Genomic DNA, 26,650 nt, shown 5'->3' on the forward strand with positions numbered 1-26,650 from the left:
TTCATTCTACAGTACAGTAAGTGTTTTAAAAATGTAATAACGCTTAAATTTCTGTATTCTACTCTAGTTCTGCTTCATTGTTTTATTAGAATTCAATGAATTATGTTACTTATGTGGGGATGAAGGGAAAGGGGATACTCTCTTTTTCAAGGAATCCTCAAATTGCTCAAAATGGAATTTATAATGTTGTTATAATTGTTGTATAATTGTTTTAAAAGAAGAAATAGTACCCAGCGAAAAATGAATATCGTAGTCGATTAGATGTTCATTTTGATTGTTTCGATTAGATACTTCATTTCCCGCTGGATATAATGAAGTGAAGGGAGAGCAAAGACAAGAATAAAGTTTTGAGACTGGAATTTACCGTATTTTACGTCACGTTTATTATTATAAAACATCTACAAACTTTATCTCTCAACAATAATGTCCAGAACGACAAAATAAAACAAACCAAAAATTAAATAAATTAATAGACGTGTAAACGCATATTTTTTATAATTTGATCATTAATACTTCTCATATTAACTTTACGTAATCATGGAGACTATTGTGCGTATTCAGAACGTTAATTACTTCTCACAGTTCACTGGTATACATTCGGTACCATTAATCTGCACACTAGCATACTAAACGTCTAAAAATAGACACCACCGATTTTAGTGCTTTACACGCTCAATCAATCAATCAATCAACCAATTAACCAGTTTTAAAATCTGTTCTTGTACTTGCACTTCATGTACTTATGATATTTATATATCCCGTACAATTTTTTTCTCCTTTTCTCATTAAATACATTTCATTTCATACTCATTCACTTATCTCATTTTAAATACAAAATGTGTATAATCTAGCGCAGCTAAAGAAAAACAGATTTTCGATATCCTATTATGCGTTGTTATGATCGTGCTTGATACGTTATCACTTCAAAAGAAACAACCTGCCATAGTCCCTTGAGCAGCACTCGGTCTAAACAAATACATATATTCTCCTCACATATCCTTTGATAATTTTCGATACGGTTATACGTGTCTATCTTTTGTATAAATAATCTATATACGCTCGGTACAAAATACGATTTTGCGTATCACTGGAGTAATGCAGAGTGTAAACGACAGATCTGTACAAACTCGAGTCGAGTGAATGTTTGGCGAGTAAGCGTTTGTGTGTCAATCTTTGGCAGCTTTAGCTTGCGTTTCCTCCCGAACGCAAGATAAAATGTGTGACCAAGGATATAAGAGAGAAAGTTCATCGTAATAAATAAAAATTTAATATAAATATTTTAAATATATAAATGACGCTACTTTGTATTAGAAAAAAAGAGGACAAATAAATATAATTTCAGTTTTCGTTGTAAGTTTTTACTGACATAATTGAAACTAATGGTTTAAGACTAGAAAATTCGAGAAATATAAAGTAAAAACTTGGGGAAGAAAGTTTTCGTGAATTCTATGTATCGTATACGTAATGTAATCAAGAAACTAGTTGCAAATTAAATGAAATATGTACAGACCTCTCGGGTAAACCCTGTGTCCTGAATGTACCCCGAGGATAATCTACTTCAAACGTCTATAATACTGTTCCGTTTCTTCTCCACGTCCGCAGAGTCCAAATCGTTACCAAGGCTACCAACTCGGCCTCTCAATCCGACACCACTGCCGACCTGACCGGTTGCTTTGAGTTTCTCTTGCATTTGTGCTAGGATATCCTGCATCCTTCGTATCTGCGCATGTGAATTATTAATGTGAATGGCGTATATATACTCGGCAATATATATATATATATATATATATATATATATATATATATATATATTACGTGAAAATATTAAGCTATATTAAATTATACGTGATATCACCGCTCTCTATTTTGCTCTCACCTCTTCGTCCTTCTGCAAAAGCAACCTGTCTGTGTCGGAAATACTGTTCTCAAAGTGCGGTCCAGAATCCCGTTTCAATTTACTACAAAGATTGGAAGCAAAAGACGTGGGTATCATTGATTATCCGAAAGGAGGGGAAATACAATCTATCAAACGCAATCGAAGCATAAGTACGGTAGAGAAAAAGATATCGTGCATTTTTCTATTAGAAAATGCTAAAATTTTACGATTTTTATGATTCTTATTAGACGATGCAATTAGTGTGATAACTAACTTCGCGATTAAATTATCATACCGTCAGGGAACCTTTGCAAACTACGAGCCTAAAGATCTGTAAAGTAAGTACCTCAAAATGTGAATTTTTATAAAACTAGAGCGGCATTCGGCATTGTCCACGATTTGTCTACACTTGTTTATAAAAAAGTTATTTTTGTTTACTTCCCCCGAAAGAAAATAAAAATAATAATGAAATCGTATAAAAATAAAATAATAATCAGAAAAATAATCAAACAAATTTGGACATCAGTATCCCTGTGTTTTTTTTTTTTCTTTCTAAAAGGGATAGAGATTTAATTTCTAAGAGCGATTGTCCTCGATTCATTCAATTTTTTTGTTTGGTTATAATTTTTTCGCGACGTAGGCAAAAATAATTTTTGTATGGATAAATATGGACAAATCTCATAGACAAACGAATGTTGCGTGAATTTTATAAAAAATCACGCGTTTGGTCAATTTCACAGATTTGCTTAAATAGTGCCGCAAGTACTTTTAATAATCATGCAAAGCACACAGGACACTTGAGAGGAATTGTCGATATATTTAGAGTAACAATGATCTAAATGTTCCCCCATCGTCGACAGATTTGCAAAATGTGAATTACGGTAAGAGTCGTTCTTTGCGATAAGTTACTCTCGAGACATCCTGTACGCATTGCGAACGCGCGGTAAACGTCCGTGTATATATATATATACCTACTGAAATGCAATATTTATTTACATGCGTAAATACCTCCGTTCCCGGATCGCTTGTTGTGAAATTTGAGAAATACATTGGGCCCGAAAATTCTCGTAGTGAACGTCCTGCGTGACGTCCTTTAGATCTTGCATATGCGTCGATATTAACATCGTCCTTAGTTTGACGAAATCACTGTGCTTCGGGTTCTCAACTATGATCAACCAGAATTGGAACATTAAAATTAAAGTACTGGCGAGACGAGACGAAAAAGAAGAGAGGGGGAGAGAACGATATGCACCTTTTAATGCATTCGATCTCCGCAGCCCTCGAATAATTCGCTAATTGACGCCATCGATCACGCGTGAAAGCTACGGAGAGGCTCTTTCACCAATTACGATTTTAATTCGTAACTACTTTTATTCCGATTCCTACTCTCGACCGTTTGATTAAAAGACCGGGATTTCTCTAACGAAATAAGCGACGCTTCAATATACATCGAGCGCGTTGAATCTTTATTCTTTACGAACCAACGATTCTTTCGACATCGCGTTCAAGTACACTTCTGATTTTTACAAGCGTAGTAGTTATCAGTAATGACATTCACATGAATAATTAAATCATATCCTTCAACGATCAGACAGATCTCGTCGTAATACGACGATTTATCCCGACTTTTCCAACGCGTTTGTTAAAACGAAAAGAATGTCTGACCAAAAAAAATGATACTTACCTCATACAGTATATTGCGATACGATCGCGAGAAATATTATAATTTTATGTAGAATATTAAGAAGTTCACCTTCCACTACGCCCCATGGATATTGCCGGCCGCGAACTTTCCTTCCAGCAACTTCCAGCACCGTCGAACTCCCGACAACCGCGAACGGTATACACGCCTTCAATTCCTTATCCTGTTGCTTAAATTCCTCATCCTCGTCGCTGTCGCAATCCGGGAATTGGTATATCTGTGCAGAGACGCAAGGGTTTACGCTGGTTTACCGTCGGATAATATCGGAGGATAGATAGATATTAGAAAATGATTACGGAATTCGCGTTATTTCGAATGAAGAAAAGAAAACTTTCAAACCGATCGAAACTTTTCTCTCTGAATTTTTTTACATTACCTGAATCTCGTGTTCCTCGATGTCCGCCAAAATGCGCTCCTTCAGCTTTTTCACTTCGTGAGTGGTTAAAGTGTCCGCTTTTGCTATTACGGGAACTACATTCACTTTCCGATGTAAGCGCCTTAATACCTCGAGGTCGATTTGCCGGAGGCTGCGAAGAAATTGACTCGATGTTAGAATTATAAATTAATTGACTTTAGTATCGGGGTCGCATTTAACCTCATCGAGAAAAGTATCTTTAACGGTCGATTTATCGCATACCCGTGGCCATACGGTGGTATGAAGTATAGGCAACAGTGCACTCTGTTATCTTGAATATTTTTTCTGTTTAATCCGCTCTCGTCCGTAAAATACTGGCGAAATTGCTCGTCGATGTAAGCCGAACACGCTTTCCACGTGTCCTCACAGTTTACCGCATCGCCGAATCCTTGAACGAGATGTTTACAAAATTATTCTACAGAGTCGGCATTTTTATGCATTTTTGCTTCTTTTCACAGAATTATTTTGAATGATCTTAATTAGTGTCGATCTTGATGAAACAATTTCACAAATTGACGAATTTTTTTATTCGCAAAATTATATTATAAAATTACTTCAAGATACTACAGATGGAACGAGATAGACAATATGTGCGATTTGGTTAAATATAAGTAGAAAAACAAGAATTTGCCGGTGTACTTCTCACCTGGCGTGTCTACAATCGTCAAACGGAGCCGCACGCCGCGCTCCTCTATATCCATTGTCTTCTTCTCAATAGAAGTGGTCTTAGCCACGCGCTCTAAAAGTGAACGATAAATATTCATCGACTGGTACTCGACGGAGATCGAAAAAACGAGCGGTTTACCAACGATGCAAGTTGATCAAATATTTTCCGCGGGTCAATAACTCGTAGGAAGAAAAAGTGCGTAAAATGTTAAAGCAGCGACATCCACGCCCACCGTGAAGCAACGCCACAATTATTCCGATTAATCACGTAATATTTGACCACACGGAGAAAACTGCTGCGGTTGCTACAACAATATTCTCTATGATTGTGAAAGAAGTATATATGAAATAAAATTAAATAGATTACGTATTAACATTTTCTGTTGATATATGCCCATCTCTACAATCGTCACAACCTAGTAGTCTTTATCAATTTTCTCTTAATATATTCTCAAGTATAGGTGTCTCAACCGAAGGAATATTTCGTACAGACTGTCTGTCTGTTATGGTCTGCATAACAAATACTGTGGTTGAGAGAACTGTAGAGTTTAATTGCACGATACAGCAGCCGACACGATTTTCGAACGAACGGCTCGACGTGAGCCTCCAGTAGCTGCCGCAATGCAGCGCCGCTTGCGACTGCTCGCCGCTCGCGGTAAACTTTGTTCACACCTGGATATATATACACTGGTGCCACGAAAGTGCTCGACAAGCGGGGAAAATTTATCTTGAATGAAAGTAGGTGATCTATAAGGGTTGTACTCTCCCGGTATCTTTTTTTTTTAATTCGATGCTAAAGAGGAAATGAATTTTTCGACTGGCGTGTGTTTGCTCCAGAGACAGCTACGATATGTCGACGGGGAAACACGGCTGAAAAGTTCATTTCCTTTCAAACACTGATCTGAAGCACGCAAGGTGGTGCTGCTGCAAACTCTTGCATTATTAATTTCTTCTCTCTCTTGTATTATTAATTTCGTATAAATCCATTTGTGATATAAACGGATATCCTCATTGAAGTTACGGCGACTACACTGGTCCTAATATTTTATGACTCTTACAACCTTTATCTATGCATGAGCGAAAAATAACATTAATATTTTGTTGCGGCAACCATTATCTAATTAAATGATATTCATAATGTTTTCTCCGTGGTACGCGATAGAAAAGAAAGAAAAACTCCTTCCTCAACAAGGGAGATAATTTTCATTCATCAACATTTTTATGTGAAAAATCACGGCCTAGTTGATCGAGCAAATTACATACCCGCCACATCCGGAATTCGCCGGTCCTTGTATAGGTCTCCGAGGAAGAGGCTGTTAATAAGTGTCGACTTTCCGAGACCGGTTTCACCCAACACCATCAGGGTGAACTCGAAGCCCCTCTTCACCGATTTTCTGTGCACTTGCTCCGGCAGCGTCGCAAATCCGATATAATCCCTGTCTTACTGAGCGAAACAAAAGATCGTTAATATCGCGACATATCGCGTCAGTCGAATCTCTCTCTTCCCCCTCCACTCACTCTATCCCCCGGAGAAACGAGCGTTCGCAGGAAACAAACGAGTTACTATACTTTGCGACAGGCATTTCGCACAGGTATGGCAACCGCGTTTCGTCTAGAAACTACCGTTGACTCCCGTTTCTACGGTGCATACTCGTGTCAGTAAATAGCGCATTCCTTCCATGCAAATCGTGACGGGGCTAACCGATGACTCGGCGCCACCACCGAACGAATACACGCGGAAAAGAGAGGGAGAGAGAAATGATATTTTTTCAAATAAAAATCTCACGTACCACCGGACATGATGGCAGCATCTAAGGACGCTTCGGTGTGACGGGCATAACAGCAAGCACAGACGTCGACCAAACACCACGACCGAGGGCGGCTCGCTTGTGAATGCCTCTCTTCGTCCGGTCGACTTGCGCTGGCGCACTGTCGACCGGCCGATCAATAGTTCGCGCTTCTACGGTGCGCTCGAGGCTGAAGAGGTTAAACGCGAGCCGGGCGGTAGACCGGCGCGCATGGCGGAATAAATAGCAACGTTATCAGCCGGTCTCTAACGGTTACAGGCGGAAGAACGGAAATGATTGCTCGACACCGACGGTCGTTTGCCAGGCGCGACGTTGCACCGATTGATTAGATCGCGTGCACTGCCGGGGAAAAAAAGGAATTATCACCGGTGACGCCTCTTGACGTCACAGCGCACACACACCGGTCGAATCAGCGGGAAGAAGGGCGGGGAAAAGGCTCTCTTTTTTTTTTTCTTTATTCCTCTTCGGAGGACATAAAAACGTTAACTGAGCCGCGTTAACGTCGTTCAGCGGCTGTTCGTTTGGTAGCAGCTTGGATGATGTTTTTTAATGTAATCGCTTCATCTTGCGGCAGCGGTTTTACGCGTATACCGTGAGATAATTTTAATAACTCGAGGATATTAACGTTTGGCACACCCCGTGAGAATATGAGTTTCATTACATTTGCCGATAATCGCGCCGGTAATTATCATAATGAGCAGCACAATAAAAGCGCTCGATGATGTGAGATTTATTACATTTCCGCGTTTGTTTGATTATAATTTCGATTAATTAACAATTATTACACACGCGCGATTGTCCGAGGTATTTATTGATATTGCGCAGCAAAAACTACTTAAAATTACTCGTTGACATCAATATTAATCACTGGCTGTTCGGTAGAAAAAGAAACATGTTTATTGTACAATTTTGTCGGGCAACAACCTGAGATGTCAATAGAGACATATTTAAGTATTCGCTCGATAGAGATCGCGCGCTCTCATTTTTACGAGATTGCCTCACTGACTATTTTTTATACAATCCATCACGTCGTCGACGTCGTCCTTGGAGCCTAAGAAAATGGGAGATCTCTGATGAATGCTCTCCGGCACGATGTCCAGAATATCAATTTTTCCGTTTGTCGCGAGACCGCCGGCCTCCTTGATTATAAAGGCCATTGGTATGCACTCGTACAACAGTCGTAGCTGAAAATCACGTTAGCAACAGTTGTACAATAACTGTCACGGTTGGTTTAATTCATCGCGTGAATACGAATGTGAGATTTCATCGAGAATAAAGTGTATATTTTCGAAATGCGGCGAGACGCGCTTACACGTAAGCGTGGCGATAAAATGAGATCAAATTTAACTTAATTACTGGTAAACGAGTTCTCGAGTACCGACCCCGATATCGGTGTTTTGATACCGAGGTGCGCCATCACGAATTGAATAACGCGCGGAGTTCGATAATTCCGTCCGTGTTTACGGCAAAAATCGACGGACACCGTTCTAAATACGACGTCAGATATCTGTTCGCCGGTTTAGTCCAAAATAATTCGCAAAGTCCAATACATAACCACATAATTATCGGATAGCGTAAACATCTCTCTGTAGAAAGTAAAGTCGATACAGAAAGTTACTTCATTACACGAACCGTAGACTGATAAACGACGAGTGCGCAAGATCAAAGCGCTTGGCAATAGCGAAAGCGAAGATAAAGATAAAAGAATAAACGCGAGAAGATAAGAAAGATAAGCGGAAGATATACTCGCGAAGCGAACAAGTATTTTGCAATATATTGCGCGAAGTTATTATCGTTCGCCGTCTTAATGTCCTCTCTATCTCACCGTAAAAAGCGTGTTAGTTATCAAGCGATATGTGAAATTACCTTGCCATTGGGATTGCTCTTGGTCGCGGGATACAAGAAGATACCGCCATATTTGATTGTTCGGTGCACGTCGGCGACCATGGAACCCACGTACCTGGCGCTATATGGCTTTCCACTCACGGGGTATTTCTTCGTGCGTATATATTCCTTAATGGAGGAGTCCCACGCACTCTCGTGGCCTTCATTAATACTATAAATAACGATATCGTACGTGATTTCAATATAATCGACGGGTCGAAAAGTTATCGCAGGCGAAATGAAAATCTATGAGAAAATGAATAATTTTTCTTTCTTCTCCTCATCGTAAGAAGAATATCATGTTTAACAGATCGCCAACCGATTAGATAGATCCATCCTCCTTTTCGACGATCGATCGATCAATCTTTGATAATTTTCTAAAAAAATCAGTATTTTTCATTACGTATCGATTTTCTTACGTTGCAAGATTTGTAAAGATTCAGATTAGAAGTTACTGTTTACGAAATGTCTTGTTTTCGATAAGGCGTGACTCGCGCGATTAGCAAGTGTTAACGACACCAGATTTCACACGCCGTGATTGTTACGTTCGACCTCTTTAAAGTGCGCCGCGACATTTCCTCCGAGCTCGCGGTAAAGAGCGAAAACTCCGGGTATCCCCTCGGTATCTTTCTCGTACCTATATATATCGCCCCTGGCAGGCAGACGCATGTTCTTCTCGGTCAGTATAAATTCCCCGATGGCCGGATCGTACGTGAATCCGTTAACGCCGTGGCCAATGGAGAGCACTATCATGGTCGCCGAGCCATAGAGAGCATACCCCGCTGCGACCAGGTTCCGCCCTGGTTGAAGAGCCGCATCGGATTGTTCGACTTTTTTGTAAATTCCAAATATCGAGCCCACCGAGACGAGACAGTCGATGTTGGACGAGCCGTCGAGCGGGTCGAAGCACACGATGTACTTGCCGCGCTTCTCCGTCTCTACTTCTATGGCGTGCTGATTCTCCTCGCTCACGAGGACACACGTGGTGAAGGAGGACGTCAGCATATTGATGAAGAGCTCGTTGCTCAGGACGTCCAGCTTCTTCACTTCCTCGCCCTGAACGTTGGTGTTGCCAGCGATACCGTACCTAAGCATCAGAATGCGTCGCGTGTGTTTCGTTGATTAATTGATTCCCTGTCGGAATAATTGGCGAGCCTGATAACGATTGTTTAGAAACGGCTCGGATATCTCGTCCTCGAAAAATATGAATTTTTCGATCGGGAATATTTCGGTCCGTGTGGGATTTTTTGAAACAAGAGCAGAGTTTAATTCGCGGAACGTGCGCGATTGTTTTATTCATATTGACGCATTAGGCGCTGTAATAATAGGGGAATCCTTTGTGTGTTATTTACATGCGGGATCACAGAATTATCAGGGCAAGGAGATAAATGTTTTACTGCCTACTGTGAATTGGGCGCGACGGTAAATGCACGATAATATGCAGCTGCGGAATACATTTGAATAAAATAGAGATGCGCGCAAACGTTAGTTGGCATTACGACGCTACGGAGACTTTGCACTATACAAGATGTCAGTCGTCCTCGGTCTCCTCGCTAAATTTCGAGCGCTCGACATAGAATAAGAGTCTCACGGTGTGTGTGTGTGTGAAAATTGTCCACTTATATATCTCGGGCGTATATAAAACGACGCTGCGCAACTTGGAATGACAATGGTACGCAATTAGAAAGATAAGCAGATAATTTCCAGCGGAAAATCAACTTCCATTTGAAGCGACACAGTTTCTCTCGCGAGACGACGCGAGGAAACGTCGCTTCTCTTCGTCGCGTGTAAAACGGAATGATTTCGCAAAATCACAAGTTCGAAAGGAACGTCTTCCCGGTCTCGTCTCTGCCGTCGAATCGCGCGCGTTCCACGTGGCGCGCTCGTTTGCTCGCGAACATGGACGACGTCGGAGATCTACTCACATGTTAGCGATGCCGGCCTTCCTCACGGCCGAGCTGACGGCCTTCACGGCCGTCTGTATGCTGTTGAGCAGCTGGCTGAGGTCGCCGGTCGCGGTCGGCACCTTACGCTGCTCCGCCAGCACGAATCTCGTCAGGGTCATACAATCCGAGTCCAGCATCGTGTTTTTCGTCGCCATCGCACCGAGAACGTACCGTGCCGAGGCGGCAAGCGAGGGAGACTGAGACCGGTCGCGATGACGCGCCGCGTTATATAAGATCGTCGACAACTAGTGCTTGGCGCGTTATCGCGCTAGTGAAAGCGCCGGCATCGAGTTTCCGTGTTCCTAGGCGATAGCGACCGCGGTTGGAATGGCGGAGGTACGGCGTTCCGTCGCGCGACACAATCGATAATATAATCGCTCTTCAGAGCGTGTTAAGTGGCACGATATCATCGGGAGCAGATGCTTCACTTGACTGTTATTACTTATCGTTCGATTACTTCCGTAAGTATACACTAGAGACTCGGTAATGAAGTGCGCTTCTTAATCAGTTCCGCAAGTCGATTTTTAGATAATTAATATTGCATCCGGTTATCGATTCCCGCTGTTATTTTCTCGTTCTACAAATCTCTCGTTTTAGCGGTCGATATTCGTGATGTTATACGTTTTTGCTAAATTCAACGCAGCCGCCCGATCGGTCGCGCCTTTATTAAGATACATTTGAAGGGACTACGCTTGAAAAAGAAAGATAAATGAATTCTCTCCGGCGTAATTAATGCGCGAATTTTATACTCGGTTCTTTCGCGCGCTCCGTTGCTGATTTTGCCGCGTTTTATTTCAACCCATCCCCCTCTCCCTTTTTTTGCGCCGCGCATTATTTTCCCCGCGCACATGTTTCCGTCGCGCGCGCGCGCGCGTTAATACGCTCGGTTCCGTTGCAACACGCTCTCAAAGCGCACAGGACACGTTAAAAAGTATAGATTCACACGTGGCGGTGCTACGCTGTAGGTCGGCATCGAGGTCACGTAAACGGAACTGGGTCGTATTAAGATTCGTTTTGCCGATTATGCATTATCGTACCGCGCGGAAGCACGACGCGCGTCATCCGCGCTTTAACGCAAAATGATCGTCGCGGTGGCCGGGTCGTCCCGCGACTAGTGTAAATATACGATTTTCATGAGCATACGGAGCGTCTCTCGCCGAGAGTTCCGACGATACATTCGGTGATACCGAAGTCGCGCTATTGCGCGCTTAATTCCGTTTCTAGTTGACTTCTGAGTCTCGCGACAGATCAGCGAGTCGGTAATGTCGAAACTTTGTTGTGAATGCTGTTATTATGCTGCGCCCCGTGTAATTAAACTAAATGGCATGTAACGAAATTAGCGTCGTAACGACGTTGGATCGATCGAGAGAGAGAGAGAAAAAGAGGAAGGAAGGGAGGGAGGGAGAGAGCGAGAGGAACGGCGTATGCCTAAATAACGGCAATTTATGGCTCTACGTGGTTGCCACTTTACGTTGCAAATTATTCATTTTCTCCTATAACAAGCGTTTTATCTAATGTATCAGTGGCATCGCGCCAATGTTAAATATTTTATCTAATATATACGCGTGCGGTGAATGTGTCTTTATTTAAAAATCCTCGTAGTCGGTAATATTACTAACGGGCATTATATAATAAATACATAAAAGACAATAAGTGTGGATTTTTTTGCATTTAACCATCCGATAACCTATTAATAGGTTTTGCGTATACGCTGAGAAATCTATTTAGTTGAATCAACTAAATTCTGGTTTGACTATAGGGCAGATAAATTTTTTGAGAATCAAGGTTTGGTTCTTTGCAACCTCTGAAACTTTAGAGAACCAAACCTTCGGTTTAGACAACCAAACTGGTTATTACAACCAAAAAATTTGTTTGCCCATAGTTAAACAAGAATTTAGTTGATTCAACTAAATGGGTTCTCAGTGTACATTTGCTTATAATACGGTTTGAAAACTTTTTTCTCGATGTTGTTTGGAACGTAGGCGAGATCTAATATGTTTTTGAATAATTCCGAGAAATTAAGATATCTCATTAAACATCGACTGCGAATAGCATCGAGAAAAAGAGTGTGCGTATTGAAATCAAGAATTGAAATCAAATAGCGGTAGGTAAAGTGTTAATAAGTAATATAAAATGAACAATCATTAAACATGTAAAATATCGAAAATCAGTTCGATTATACGTACATAAGTTAGTTTCCGAACGGTTTAAACATTTGTTTTCGGTGCAGTTCGGAACGCAGCTGATTGTCCAATGAGAAAATTTGATTTCGATTAATTTGCAGAAGTTAAGCTCTCTCATTGAGCAATCAGCCGAACTGCATGCGACGAAAAAATGTTCAAGCCGATTTGAAGGCTAGTGTATGCATTGCTCGATGCAGTTTACAACATCTCGTCTTTTTCGTCGTTTTTTCGTGCGCTTAATATGAGCGCACACTTTCGCTCTTCCACATACGCGAATTCTTCTGCAAATTCTTATAAAATATCACGCTCTCTGTCCTCGGGTGTAGATTAAGAATCGCGGTCGGTCGATGGCGTCTTCCTCACCCCCGGTTGGTTCTTCCGGGTCAGACGCTCGTCGTAACCAGTAGCCGTGTTTTGCGGCGACATTCGTCAGTGTTCGTAATTTTCGAAAAAGCATCACGGACGCGTGCAAGTTGACGATTCTCTCAAAACAGCGCCGATGTCGTACGAGACACTCTACAAATCGATGATCTTCAATCGCAGTGGTGCTCCAACCGTGTTTATATATTTGCTCTTGTTCTTCATCGGTTCGTAGTGCCATTCAAGCCGGAAATGTCGTATGACCTAGATAAAATAAATGCGTTTTTACATTCCTGTACGTTTACAGCGCGCAAGCTCTATGGATATTGCTGGCTTTTCCACACGCGAGAACCATTCCGAAAATTGGATTTAATCGAAACGTACGATTCTAAAACTCGTCATTCCCGCCGGTAAATCGACGGCTTCTTTCATTTTTACATTTAGCTTTGTCGCGAGAAAAACGAAACGTTCATTTTAAGAGGTGTGATGAAGATTTCAGAAGTAATTCGGTTAGTCATACGGTTGGTAAAAAATATATACTTCGGAGACAAATGTCCACAGGTATTAACCGGAATGAAAAGTGGTCATCTCCGTTTAATCTTCATTAAACTGTCGGAACGGAATCGCGCGCTCTTCGATTTTTTTTTACGAGGGGAGTAACGACGCCGGCGGGAGCTCGCGAGAATATTTAGTCCTTCGGGAATTCATACTTGAGCGCGGCATCGTTATTTCATCGCACCATGCACGGTCACGCATAGTCGCTCTACGGAATCTATATATTATGCGAGCACGTAGTCCGTTTCTCTTATTATCTCAACAGGCGACATACTTTCACTTAAACCTCTCAGCTTATTAAACATCGTCGCTTAGCATGCATGAATAAAACATCGGGTGAAGAAAATCGTAGAGTTTTCCGTGCAAGAGACGTACGAGCGGATTGAGAGGAAACCGACGAGAATCGCTTTTCCGAGCTACATCCATTTAAGTACGTTTACATTCGCATCGGAGACGCGAGTGTATATATGCGCGCGTGGAAATCCGTGGACAAGTGGATAAAATTCGTTACTCTCTTTTCATTTCCCGGCGAGTCTTAAACATCAAGAAAATCGGTTATGAAAGATAAATGAAAAGTGGCGAGAAATGGAAAAGCGTTCTTGAAAGTGAGAAAACGAAAAGAAGAGAGTTAAATGGGAAAACACACGTGTTAATGGATAACAGAATTCGGTGGGCGAGCGATTAGACTGCGTGTAAAATCTCAGTCGTATCTCTAGGTAGAGGCTCTTGTGTTTGAACGTCTCAAGTTGTACCGTGAAAATTTCAAGGGAATGATTCAAGCGACTCTCTGCGGTGTCGTCAATCCTCTGATAAAAGACGCGTTATCGCAAACCGAGCGAGCGGGGGCGATCGGATTGGAGGGGAAAGTTTACGAACTGTCATGAGCAGCGTCTCGAGCTCCATCTCGGCGAATCTTCGGCCGATACAGGTGCGAGAGCCGAATCCGAAAGGCATGTACGAGAAGGGATGCGCTTTCTTGGCTGATGGGAACTCCGTGTTGCCCCGCAACCATCTCTCGGGAATGAACTCCTGCGGTCGCGGATAGTGCGCTGGTTCCAACGCCGTCACCGAGTAACAGGCTACGACGCCGATCTGACGACAGGTGTGAGGATCATTTAGAGCACGGTTCGTTTTATCCTGCGCGCGTAATTCTGAAGCGGCGAATTTTTCTCGCCATTTAATTATCTCTTATCTGATTAATATCCCAATTACGCATTACCTAATTAACGTTCGTCAAATGCATCGATAAGAGTGTACACGCGGATATTAATTGGTAAGTCGATATTAAATCTCGATCGTTGTAATTTATTAGAGCAGGAAGAGGGGGAGGAAGGGAGGAACGGAATATTGCACTCACCCCTTTTGGTATTTGATATCCTCCCAGAACCAGGTCCGTTTGCGTGGTTCTGAGCGAACCAACGGCTATAGGGAATGTACGAAGAGATTCCTTAATGCAAGCTTTAGTGTATTTCGTCTGTTCGAGGATCTCAGGCGTGATGGGTGACGATTTGTCCGGCAAGAAGGACATCACTTCCTTCCGTAGTATCTCCTGTTTCTCCGGATTATTCGCGATGTTATACAGCAAGCCGCCGGCCGTATTGCCGGTCTGTAATAACGACGGTATCGATTTGCCGCGTGACGGGGAGGAAGAATAATTTCGTTCGCGGTCGAGCTATTAAAACCAGAATCTCACCGTATCGATACCGGCCGTGAACATATCGGCCGCCATTATGACTGCTGTTTTCTCATGGATAAGCAGCAGTTTCTGCAGCACACTGCGTTCTTCGGTCTGTCCGCTGTTCGCTTGCTCGCTAAACTTCTTCTTGGCAAGCTCGATGTGTTTAATAACTATTCTGAAAGAGACGAGATAAACGAAAATCGAAAATTGGGATCTCGCGAGCGGATAACGTTCGGCGGATTTGTAATAACGCGCGGAATAAATTACGCGGTAGAGGAAACGCAGAGATAACGGTGGGACGGTCGATTAATGAAAACAGCCATTTCCCTTCTCTTTTTTCTTTCCTGCGAAAAGCAATCGTCGCAGGATCGGCGGCGATCCATTATCCGAGTGTCGAGCTGCTCGTAACTACGCGACGCGAGAATACTCGTTACTGAGAGATATATCAAGCATTAAGGTAATGACGACGAGAAGTAACAAGTTGGCGGGACTTTGCCGTAATATGCTGACGTATAACGAGTATAAGTTTCAATATTTACCCATTAATCGTATCCATCGTGCGGAAGAACTTCTTGAGCTTCCGCGTATTGTATAGTTTCCACAGGGATGGCTTAATTTCTAAGCAGTACATGAGGTCGAACATATCGTGCACGCTATTAATCATTATTTGCGGCTCCGAGTCCGCGGCAAGATCAGGCTTTAAGCACCCCAGTCGACAGTCCAGCGCGATTATACCTATCGCTATTAATTACATAATGGCAGATTACTGTTGACGTTCTCGATTCGGGTCCAGCATTAGCACGCAATGACGGATTAACGTAACATAACTGGCTATGCTCTCGTCTATCGTTTACTTTGATGGACTCTGCGATTTCACCTCGAATATTCCCGAGCCACGTTGAATCGAGAGAGAGAGAACAGTGCGTTATACAACCCGCTGCATTTTACCGCGGCTATTGAGAGAGCGCGGCTTACACCATATTCTCTGGTCCGAAGAGGACGCGTGAAACATCGTCGGCATAAATATTCGGCGGTCGGAACTAGCGCGCACGCGGCTACTCACCCTCCAAGCTCCACTTGCACAGCTCGTTAATGTAGTCACCCGGTAGCTCCAGGGTGTCGGGATTTCGCAACACTCGCATCTTCTCCATGAATTCGACGGTCATATCGTTGATCTGCGTAACATATGACCTGACCACTCGGGGTTGCATCATATGCTGGTTGACTTTCGTGCGGAAGTCTTGCCATGATTTGCCCTGGCTGAAAGAGGAGGATGCACGATAATGTGCAGTCTTCCCCTTTGCCCAGGAGAAGACGTGTAATTTACGTAGGTAGGCCTGGTGTTTGGCCTCCGTGGTTCTCTCTCTGTATATCCTATCGACCGTACAGGACATACTAACGGGAGTGAGAGCGGGTTGCTTTGTCAGCTGGTGTTCCCGTATTTTGATGAATTTTCGGGATATCGACGACGTTCGCGTTTCATCGCTCGTGTCGCGTCGCACCGATATTTATTTACGCTAATCGACAGCCGCTGGTAATAGCCGCGTAATATTAATCTAATAGTTCGACACTGCGTATTTGAGATTAGCTTCGGACAAGTCGTCGAGTCGATTGGAAAACTATACACACGATTAGCAGGCAAAATTCTATAGTACTCGCATTCGAATTTTTTTCAATATCATGGTAATCGTAGAATGTAAGGAGAATCCGGGAGATACTCCGTGTACTGGTGTAAAGAAGGGGAAACTTTCTTCCATTAATTATATTCTTCGAAGACGTACCCAGTCGCGAGACCGACTTGATCGCCGTATATATCTGGCCTGTTCACGCGATAGTGGTGCAGACACTCCATGGCTATTCGCACTGGCCAGGTGCCCTCCAGTCGTTGCATCGTTTGACACAACTCCGGATCAAATATAAAAACACCCGGCAGCCGACCAGGTAGACCTTCCAGTTTGACGACATCGCCAAACTCGTCGCGGAGCATCAGCAGCTGATTCACCAAATTCTCTTCAGCGTATTCACCTGCGGGTATTATTAAACACGCGCTTATTGAACATGAAGATCGTTCTACACGGATCGAGCGACCGAAACGCGTCGTATTTAGACGAACGTTGTTGCCAGCGGATAATACGCGAGATCGAGGACTCGCTTAAATAATTTCGTCGCGATGTAATTATATTACATTCGATCTCGCGTAAATTTAAATCCGGCCGATGATGATAAAAATTTCAGGATCTCGGACTTGTCTGGAAGGTTCTTACCTATGTACGGTAGAAATCTAAAAATGTTGCCGATCAGAGGCAACTTCTTTGGACCGGGAATATCCTCGAACGACCGCACGTGCTGCGACTCGCTGTCCACATCTTTCATGTCGCAACGTTCGATCGCGGGTGCGATCGACCTCGCGCGACGTTGCACTTCCCACAGCAAGCGCGAGCCATTGATTTTGCGAATGAAAAAGCCGGCACGCATCATACTTTATCTCGGGACACTCTTGACTTTGTAAACCTTCTGCAACGATGTTGTTCTGCTCGTGAGCGACATCAGCGGACGATCTCGCGAAATTATCGATTCGCTTGTACATTTGATACGCGACGTGCTATTTTATTTACGGCAACGAATACACGAGGCTACGTCACTTAGCGAATATACGACTGGGAATATTGGTTTAGGCTAATGGAGAAATATCGCGAACGCGGAAATTTTAAACGCAAATAAAGTTGCTGATATCGAACTTAACAAAGAAATACGGTGCTGAAAAATGAAGACCGATTGGAATTTTAATTTCGAGTAAAAGATTAAAGTATTTCACGACCGGAGTAATTACTACTCTCTCTCTATCTTTTCTTCACCCTCTTGCCCCGTTCCCTAATACACTGTCGGCGGAATATAGCGGAATGGTTAAAGACGAACGAGCCACCGCGCGGTATTTACAAGCGCTTGTCGTCCCGGGCTAACATTCAATTCGGACGTCGTACAGGTTGTAAAGCACGATAGAGGGATTTTCCAGAAGATATCGAGTTATGGTCCCGGGGAGACCGAACGCTGGACCGAAACACGTGAGGCGCCTCTGTATATCGACACACGTCAGCCCGCGTTATAGCGCGACCCACGACGAGTAGGAGGAGCGCACCGTTTTTCTCCCCCGCGTTTCGATCCGACATTTCCCGCCTTAGCTTAACCCTCAGACGTCGGAAATACTTTCAATCCGGAGAGTGACGAAAATAGGTCATATTTCACCCCCGTGGCCGCCTCCTGGCACGACAGGTTTGTTATTACAAGTTCCAAATACGGGAAACGCCTGATGAAGCAACTTCCGCCGTGTAACTTTTGCCGGCTGTATCTCTCCTCCCTCTCTCTTTCGCTTCCTCTCTTTTTGCTTTGCTTTTTTTTTTTGTTGTATCGGAGAAAAATGACGCAGCTTTAAAAAGGCTCGGAGGTACGAAGCGCCCCTAATAAGTTGCGGTGAGTCAAACCAGTCAGCGTCTCCAGGAACTAAGATGCGCGGCAAATTTTCTTTTCATAAGTGCTTTATCGTAATTATATTTCGTTGTACACATAGCGTGTAACTTAATACGCGGCACATACTTCGCAGAAATGGTCTGAGAAAAGTACAAAAAGGTTTCGTATCTCGGGTTACGTCGGATTTACTGGCGAGCAACACAATGTGTGCGTTCGACAATATTCGCATCGGCATTATTTTATCCAAACAATATATTGTTATTATATTTATGGCAATTATATATATGACTCGTATTATTATAAGACTTTGTAATAAAACTCGTGATAAGATATAAACAATATTTTTTAAATTAAGGGATATTTCACAAGACCGATTTAATCGAATAGGAAATTCAGAACAGTAAGGTCCGAATTTGCGAATGCTTGACATATGTATTTGCAATGTGTTGTATAACGCAGGTGTCAATCGCAATTTTAATCGGAAGCGTTTCGACCATATTATCATTTTATAAATTAAATAGGAGATCATAAAGAAGATAAAAAAAATGTAAAATATTAATGTCGAGTTTAGCATTAGAAGCATCAGAGATGGGATATGGAACGGAATCAAATGATGCGTTGAAATCTATTTTGCGATCTATATGCCCCTGATAGGTTATCGCCGTTCAGTGCAAAGATGTCAAAGCAGAGTGGAGGGATGGTTATTGATAAAAGATTATGATAAAAGTGCAATTTGAATTCAAGAAACATTACTTTTTAAATAATTATTCAATATGTATTCTACCAAGCGACTGCATTCTGCAAATCCATAAACCCGGTGTCATCCGTAGAAACGCTTTCGGAGTGTGCAAACTATCGGCTTTTGGCAAATATTAAAATAGTCTACAATATACAGGATGTCTGTTACTAAGTGAGACATCCGTCATGTATAATATTTGTAGTTCAGGTCAATGTGAACAAAAAAATCTTCTACCCTTTTGCAAACAATCACATTTTGAGTTATTAATTATCGAAAATGATCATATATAAATGTCTCTTTAATTAATAAATCCAAAATTTGCATCATTTGTAAAATTGTGAAGGATTTTGCCCAAAATAACCTTCATCTGTAATCTATATATTATGTATTATGTTTGTAGATTAGGCCATTCTCAGGATAACACATCTCATTTTGAATGTGACATTTAACAAGAAACACCCTATATATATTGTCAGTTGTTATCTTGTTTGTCGTTGAAAGTTGGGAAAGAAACCAAAGAAATAAACATTTCATATAACACATTTAATAGCGAAATGTAAATATCGTTGAGCAATTCAGTATTTTGTGCGTTAAGCTTTGATTCGGTTTTTAACATGTATAGCTTTCGAAATCCGGTGTTCATGGAAATGTTTTTTTCTTATCTAGAATTTTCTTCTTATCTAGAATTGTAACATTTTCCTCATAAAATTTTCCTCATAAAATTATTAAATGGTGGCTATTTCTTGAAATTGGTATCTGAAATGTACAACACATTGTAAATACACGTGTCAAACGTTCGCAAATTCAATTCTTACTGTTCTGATTTCTCGTTGAAATATTTTATAATTATAATAAATAAGGGTATCGCTTAGATACAAATCGATACATGTGAGGTGAAATTCGCGTTTTCGTGAGAAAATACTAACGAAGATTTCGAAGTAGAAGAATGTTACATTTTACAATGTTTAGCAGGCTTTTCGCACAGTTACGATCAGACGTATTTCGTTTTGTACTTCAACACAATGTATATACATTGGTTAAATTCAGCTTCGGTGATAATAATGAAAGGTTCGTCGACGTGGTATCAGCGTAACCCTCGTATCTCACATACAATTTCCTCGCTACTTTCGAAAAAATTACCTCGTCACGTTTTATGAGTTGTACCAGTTCGTACTTCTAAAAGAGGTACTGTACGTCGAAATTGTACATCGTATAGCGAACATCAAATAGCTACATGTGTCGTGTGAAGACAGAAGCATAGTCTTATCTTGTTTTTGCCTTATCTCTAACAAATTATCTTTAAGAAATAGTAAAAATTTCCTCTTTCTCTTATTAGATATTTATTAGAACTACCGAAAGAGAGAGAGAGAGAGAGAGAGAATGGGGGGTCACATCATTGTTGTTGTGACAAAGCGCTGACAGAAATATAAATAATATTTCTCGAACAATCTATTTCGAAAGAGGTAGATTCGATTATTTTCAATTATTCCAAAATTTATTGCAATTTATTAAATGCGCTCCGCGATCTATGTGTCACTTTCGTATAACGTTCGACGACGTGCCGAATGGAATATACTAAGGATAATAATACCGGCGGCCACGTCAAATGGACAACTCAATTATTGCAGCGATATTCTGTCAAAGCGAATACATTTGCGAATAAAAGAAAGCTCGTATGCCTCCCGGATATGATTCCATAAAAGCTTCTATAGGTTGACATGCGCGGAATTCGACGTAATACGCGTACGTGGCACACACAACGGATAGAATTGATCTTAGATTCCGCTTCCGCGTCTTATATTCTCATCGTTGAAAGAACCATACTTCTTAATACCGAGCAATCCCGATGCGCTATGCATTTCATATTTCACAATTGTTGCGAATGTATGGAATTCGATGCGCTAATATCAACACACTGCCTCGCACTACTCCGTTAAGTCACTTTCCAATTTTCCAGTCACTGATTTACACGTCCTATCTTAATACTTTTTATTTCCCATGATATATATCAATCGTACGAGATCGATAAGATAATATGGAAAATAGACTTCCCGTATTGAAAGACATCGTTTATTATTCGCGTCGCGGCACAGCCGGTTATAATAGCGGAATTGACAGCAATGTCTGCGCGCTGTATTATTCGCTTTCGCGCAACAAATACCGTGCGTCAAATTGGCACAAAACGTGCGACCGACTTACGTAGAAGGGTACACGATCGTCGTCTTTACAAACGTGTCCTTTTGAGTTCGCGTATCTTCCTTCCGCAGATTCCGGGAGGTCTTCCTATCGATACGTTGTAAATGCTGCCTCGTCTCCCTTGCGACTACTCGTTTCTCACGCACTGACTTACCATCACGAGGCTTTGCTTCTGACTAATAAGTTCGATTACTCGCGCCCAAGTATAAATAAAAGAAAGCAACGCGATAAAACACTGACATTTAAACCTGTGTAATTTTTAAATGTAAATTAATGACACGTGCGCACTATCGCGCCGTATAACGGACTTCTCGAGATAAAGCGACTTATTGATACAAAGACGGTATATTGCGAATGTCACTAGACCTCCACACTCGGTACAGTAGCACTCAGACCGGAGATTAATCCGAATAATGCGCTCAACTAACTCAGGGTCTTTTCCACTACTTACGGTACACGACTCATTCAATCGACACTTAGGAAGAAATAACAAGCCGTGACTATGGGTGTATCGAAGGGCTGTTACTTTCCGTAGTTCTTCAGGTAGTTCTATTATTGATAATACTGTTTCACTAATTATCTATCGCAATTGATTGCGTTTTAAAACAGGCTGTACGTGAAAAAAGATAGGAACATTAATAAAAAATATTAATCAGACGATAAAAATATAAAAATGCTAAAATAAATGGAAGACTAATGGAAATATCAAGCAATTCGTGTCATTGCGTGTATATGCGTGTTGTATATCTTATTGTATATTTTAAAAACATATCGCAAGATGAATGTTGACGTCTGCGTCTTTGCGAAAGGTTATCGCGTGCTTTAAGCGTGCGCTTCAATCTCGATCATGAGCTCGTAATTCGCAGTCAGCACGCGACGCAAAATAAAATGACTCTGACACATTGATAATGTAGACGGCAAACGATACAAATTTTTGCCCGAGAAAATCTAAGAGCTGCGAAATAAATTCTCGCTAGGCACGCGTCTGCCTCCGCGAATTCCATCAGAAATCGCGTGCCAAAAATCTGGGACATCTCGTTTATTTCTGTGCAACTTTTTCCCCTTGTATAATAATTTTATTTATATTGCTCGCGAATACCTCTATTTTTTTTGTTAATTTTAGTTTCTCAAAGGGATCCGACGTTAATTATTTTCACGTTGCATTTCATTTGGCAGGGTCATTGTTGTTTAACATCTTTCGTTTGCTGCTACAATTGCATATATTTACTTCGCAATACACGATACATAGAGACAAATATTAAAAGTTTTTGCAATCTAATCCATTTTTTCAAAACATCGAAAATGGTGGGAAATTGTAGTAAACACGTGTCAAGGCGACTGGTGGCAGGTGTCAATCTGTTCCTTAACCGACAATCGCGAAAACGCGATCATAGTTATGTCGGATTACACAATTAGTGAAAAAATAAGCCCGAGGGAGTGCGCTAGGTACGCTCGAGCTCATTACAGGCGCGAATTCGCTCGTGTGGTTCCTCATTACCGATCTTCACGCCTCTGGTTAGCTGGAGCGTGAGGACCGGAGGCGAACGAATACTCGGTACATATATCGATGCCTCGAAGCGGCATGAGACTCAAATCTATTTGGACGATGCCAAGAATCGGTACTACATCAAAATAGCGAGACTGAATACACTTTTGGTATCGACGTTGTACTTTCGATACCAGATGGAAGTCCACCTCGCCGAGTGAGAAGTACGACGGAATCTCGGAGAAGGAAATTATTAATTCGTTACGCGGACGGATAAGCAGCCGGCGTATTTTTTTCATTTGCATTCGTTTTCATCAACTGTTGATTTCCATTAATTGTTTCGAAGCTTAACAAAGCCGGAATAATCAAAGAAATAATTCTATATATAATTTGCGATGCATAGATTTGCTGGCTCTCTCTTCGTTAGTTCTTTACTAGCCAGATATCTAAATTGAGATTGGGTGAACGTCTCTTGTACGCGAGTCAATGAGACGCGTATCGGCCGATCACCGGTCATCCCCGTTGCAACGGACGCGTCAACGAATTGTCTGCAAGTCTCGTTAATTCGCACTTATAAATGTGCCGCGATAGTCATTCATCAGCTCGAGAATCAGCAGGATCAGCTACGCCACGTTAGAACAGGAGGAAATGAAGAACAGCCAGCAGCATCATCGTCATCGAGAGCAGCAGAAATATCAGCAGCGCAGCGCAAGATAGACTGCAAGAGAGGCGAAAGATGTATAGAAAATCTGGCGGCGGGCTGGGCGGTGAATGACGTCACGTTGCTAAAGCGACGCGGCAACGCGAGGCGTCTGCGTGGGTCGGTGGGTGTCTGGGGCCGGGATCAATAGCGCGCGCCAGCAACCAGGTAGTAGGTATGGGTGCATGTAGCTTTCTCCACGGTGGCAGTCCAGGAGACGAACCTCGCGAGGTAGGACACTTTACGAGTCGAGGGAGAGAGAGAAAAAGGGAGTTCGGCCGGCCGCCAGTGTCGAGAGAGCGGCATTATGCCAATCATCGAGTGTAGCAGCGGGCTGCCGAGCATCTAGGACTGTCAGCTTCTCCAGGTAAGGGCCTTAGACCCCGCGTTTTTCCCTCCCGGCTTCTCTCGACCGTGGGAGAGCGCGCGCGAATCTCGTCCGGATCTCGGCGACATCACGGCGCGACGGACGTTCGAGATATCCCCGGGCGTCCCTTTCTATCTCTCTTCCTCGAGAGAGAGGGAGTGACAGCCCGGACGGTCGAGAGTGCGCGGCCGATCGAGTAGGAAGGAGCGGAAGAAGGCGAAAGGAGTAACTAGAGGAGGAAAAAGAGGGACAAGATAGTAGGTGGATAAGTAGTATGCACGCGCGCAGGTAGCTAGGTGGGTGACGGACGGATAGGTTGATAGATGGACATGGGCGGATCGACGGCCACGCCGTTACAGATAAATATGGGCAGAACGGATTCGCAGATACGGACGAGCGAATTGATAGGTCAATCGCTCGACATTGTCGAAGATTACGCGCGAGCGGAAAAACGTACCTCCTGGCGCGAAATCGCCGTAGTTGGGTCGCGCTACCCGGAGGGCTCGGAAAGGCGTTTGCTTGTTTTTCCTTCCTTTCGAATTCTCGGTCGGTCCAAATGAAGGGATAACAACACGCGCGCCGGGGGGACTGCGCGATACTTTGCGAATATTTCGCAGATTACGAGATAAGAGAGAGTACTTGGGCGGGGAAAGGCGAGTTACTTCAACAGAAATTCTAGGACAGGCTGATTTTTTTTTCACGCGCGCTCCGTCCAAAGTCCCGTCCCCTTTTTTTGCCGCTCGCCCGTTGGATCTCGTTTAATGATAAACGTGACGTATATTCCGCCGTTACAGTTGCATCAAGATTGATGAATTGCAGGGACGCGTCAAATGTACGATGCAATCTGCGGCGCAAATGCATTTTCGAGCGCTTTATTTACCCCCCATTAAATGGCTTTTGTCAATCAATGACTGATTACGTAGCGATGATCCGTTTCATGCGATAAGCTAATTCGTCGCGGATGAAATCGATGCATTCGTTTATGGTATCATTCCGCGATGTTGACAAAGACGCGAACTATGACACGAAGCGTGCGCTCTAAATCGCTTGCCAGGCTCTTCGCACGCTCTTCTTTTTTGCCGCCATTTGTCAGCTGTGCGCCTGAATTATAAGTTATGGTGTGGTCCACAGCTTTAGCGCGAATAGACTCCCAAGAAGAAATCGATGCTCCCCTGATACGCCATGAATCTCGATAAATTTCGGAACGCTCGATTCGTTGGAAGGATGTCGTTTCTCCGTGCGAAAAGAAAAAGATTTGTTTCGACATTTATACGGGGTGTTGCACGCTCGTCGTCGCAGCTCGTTCGCTGTCGTCTTAAACATGACTTCGTACTTAAAATGAACCTTATGAATTATGGACTCTCTCTCTCTCTCTCTCGTGCTCTCAGCCGGAGACATTTACATCGCACTCAGGGCGCCTTTTCTAAGGAGATAAAAACGCAAATAGACGTCGTAGGACGCGAATAGAGCGATAGGGGTGGCTTTTTATCTCTGGCGCCGGTGATACGCTAATTCGCTAATGACGTGTCAACGAAACGAACAGCCGGAGATGTTGCGCCGCGATAAGTATCCTCCCTGACATTGTTGCTACAAAAGCATTTCTCGTAACATACCTTGCTTCCTCGCGTTTGTCGTACGAAGCTTGTTGCACGCAATCACCTTAATCGCCGTCCGGCCGAAATCGTTCTCGCGTCGACACACGTGCACGCTGATTACCGGTGTAATCAAGTGGCAAATGGCAAATTGCGCGTGATATTCCACGACGGAAGATCGCGATGCGAATTAACGCTTAACCGCTCTCCGGATTTCGACGGAGTCGCGACTGAGAATACTTGAAGAATCGCGGGAGAAACGCGCTTTCAACGGTGGATTGAAAATCACGCGCGAGATCTCGGCAACAATGGGAGGCAGGGGAGGGTGGAAACTGGCCGCGAAGCATTCAAATGGCCGATTAGGTCTCTCGAGTAGCTCTGTCCGTGGGTTCGAGCGAGGTCGGGTGCTCTCGAAACTTTCCCCGATATTGCACCATATTCCGCGCTCTTAAAACATCCCTAATTATCCGAGGATCGCCGAGCGGTTGCTAATCCGCCCGGTGCACCGAACTCGAGGTACACTGCGTGGATCCCCACGTGCAGCGGCGATCGTCCGCTTTTTCCGCGCGGGAGTAGGTCGCTTGTGCGTATTCTGGCAGCGGTTCAACTACCTTGCTTCACGGTCGGGGCAAGCGTCCAATACGCTGTTAGACGAACGGACAAACAGAATGGGTCGTCATCCAAGGACGAAGAGGCACACGAAACGGGTGGAAGACATCCGCGGGCTCAGTGACACGCGAGCGCCAATCGGCACCGTACCGATTTCTCTCCCGGCGTGCGAACCCAAATCCATACACGAGAGGGAGAGATAGATCGATCGATAGACGCGCGTTCGCTTCTCGCGATTTAATCGCGCGAGACCTCTTGTGCGGCACACGCTGAGAAACACAATCGTCTTCGCCGTGCTCAGATACGTCGCACATACGTCGGCTTAACTCGATCGATCCTCGGGATTCGCGGAGATGAAGGTAGGTGTTCGATCTCACCTCCGACTATTTTCGCGTCTGGCTAGAACCCGCCTTCTCGGCGAAA

At 43.2% G+C, this 26,650-nt stretch overlaps 4 protein-coding genes across 15 annotated transcripts in view; 1 reads left to right on the plus strand and 3 right to left on the minus strand.

Moving 5' to 3' along the window:
• Positions 1 to 359: 359 nt before the first annotated feature.
• Positions 360 to 7,083, minus strand: LOC106749526 (septin-2). Of its 3 annotated transcripts, XM_014629070.1 has the most exons (10): positions 6,450 to 7,083; positions 5,923 to 6,099; positions 4,640 to 4,732; positions 4,216 to 4,381; positions 3,955 to 4,105; positions 3,630 to 3,795; positions 2,873 to 3,041; positions 1,877 to 1,958; positions 1,511 to 1,720; positions 360 to 966 (listed from the first exon to the last, which is right to left on the minus strand). In XM_014629070.1, exons 1-9 carry the CDS (start codon positions 6,457 to 6,459, stop codon positions 1,559 to 1,561), a joined length of 1,176 nt encoding a protein of 391 aa, XP_014484556.1. In that variant the 5' UTR covers positions 6,460 to 7,083; the 3' UTR covers positions 360 to 966; positions 1,511 to 1,558. The 3 variants fall into 3 exon arrangements, with proteins under 3 accessions (XP_014484556.1, XP_014484555.1, XP_014484557.1); XM_014629069.1 differs by having other exon boundaries at positions 360 to 1,720; XM_014629071.1 differs by having other exon boundaries at positions 360 to 1,720; positions 2,885 to 3,041; positions 6,450 to 6,621.
• Positions 7,084 to 7,261: 178 nt separating this feature from the next.
• On the minus strand, positions 7,262 to 10,512 carry LOC106749529 (fructose-1,6-bisphosphatase 1). Its single transcript, XM_014629077.1, has 4 exons — positions 10,277 to 10,512; positions 8,989 to 9,438; positions 8,334 to 8,523; positions 7,262 to 7,651 (listed from the first exon to the last, which is right to left on the minus strand). Exons 1-4 carry the CDS (start codon positions 10,450 to 10,452, stop codon positions 7,466 to 7,468), a joined length of 1,002 nt encoding a protein of 333 aa, XP_014484563.1. The 5' UTR covers positions 10,453 to 10,512; the 3' UTR covers positions 7,262 to 7,465.
• Positions 10,513 to 10,613: 101 nt separating this feature from the next.
• Positions 10,614 to 26,650, plus strand: part of LOC106749525 (glutamate-gated chloride channel) — a 46,620-nt gene continuing 30,583 nt past the window's right edge. For 5 of the 7 annotated variants that reach the window (XM_014629058.1, XM_014629059.1, XM_014629064.1 and 2 more), the window contains exon 1: positions 10,614 to 10,758. In XM_014629058.1, coding sequence (XP_014484544.1) covers positions 10,717 to 10,758 — 42 coding nt within the window. In that variant the 5' untranslated portion in view covers positions 10,614 to 10,716. Of the gene's footprint in view, positions 10,759 to 23,811; positions 24,027 to 26,305; positions 26,587 to 26,650 lie in introns of those variants that run through there. The other 2 variants (XM_014629065.1, XM_014629060.1) reach the window with 2 other exon arrangements.
• Positions 11,864 to 26,112, minus strand: LOC106749523 (probable cytochrome P450 12b2, mitochondrial). Of its 4 annotated transcripts, none has more exons than XM_014629054.1 (9): positions 25,640 to 26,112; positions 17,338 to 17,587; positions 16,855 to 17,098; positions 16,137 to 16,333; positions 15,613 to 15,814; positions 15,089 to 15,248; positions 14,753 to 15,001; positions 14,272 to 14,487; positions 12,997 to 13,104 (listed from the first exon to the last, which is right to left on the minus strand). In XM_014629054.1, the coding sequence occupies exons 2-9, from the start codon at positions 17,549 to 17,551 to the stop codon at positions 12,997 to 12,999; spliced, it is 1,590 nt and encodes a 529-aa protein (XP_014484540.1). In that variant the 5' UTR covers positions 17,552 to 17,587; positions 25,640 to 26,112. The 4 variants fall into 4 exon arrangements, with proteins under 4 accessions (XP_014484542.1, XP_014484540.1, XP_014484541.1 ...); XM_014629055.1 differs by lacking the exon at positions 25,640 to 26,112 and adding an exon at positions 21,477 to 21,846 and having other exon boundaries at positions 17,338 to 17,584; XM_014629052.1 differs by lacking the exon at positions 25,640 to 26,112 and adding an exon at positions 21,477 to 21,845.

Source organism: Dinoponera quadriceps, unplaced genomic scaffold (assembly GCF_001313825.1).
Source record: "Dinoponera quadriceps isolate SergipeBrazil2010 unplaced genomic scaffold, ASM131382v1 scaffold3324, whole genome shotgun sequence".
Lineage (NCBI taxonomy): Eukaryota > Metazoa > Arthropoda > Insecta > Hymenoptera > Formicidae > Dinoponera > Dinoponera quadriceps.

Bases quoted from the DNA above. Each gene is read 5' to 3' on its own strand.
- LOC106749526 (XM_014629070.1), bottom strand. The intron at 4,106-4,215 runs GTATGCGATAAA...ATTTCTTCGCAG, and splicing joins ATACCACCGTATGGCCACGG to CCTCCGGCAAATCGACCTCG. The intron at 3,042-3,629 runs GTGAACTTCTTA...GGTTGATCATAG, and splicing joins TCCATGGGGCGTAGTGGAAG to TTGAGAACCCGAAGCACAGT.
- LOC106749529 (XM_014629077.1), bottom strand. From the start codon at position 10,452: ATGGCGACGAAAAACACGATGCTGGACTCGGATTGTATGACCCTGACG. The intron at 9,439-10,276 runs GTGAGTAGATCT...TCTGATGCTTAG, and splicing joins AAGGCCGGCATCGCTAACAT to GTACGGTATCGCTGGCAACA. The intron at 7,652-8,333 runs GTAATTTCACAT...CGTGATTTTCAG, and splicing joins AGAGCAATCCCAATGGCAAG to CTACGACTGTTGTACGAGTG.
- LOC106749523 (XM_014629056.1), bottom strand. From the start codon at position 17,551: ATGATGCGTGCCGGCTTTTTCATTCGCAAAATCAATGGCTCGCGCTTG. The intron at 15,815-16,136 runs GTGAGTAGCCGC...TGTAATTAATAG, and splicing joins GTGCAAGTGGAGCTTGGAGG to CGATAGGTATAATCGCGCTG. The intron at 13,105-14,271 runs GTTCGTAAACTT...TATTTTATCTAG, and splicing joins TCGAGACGCTGCTCATGACA to GTCATACGACATTTCCGGCT.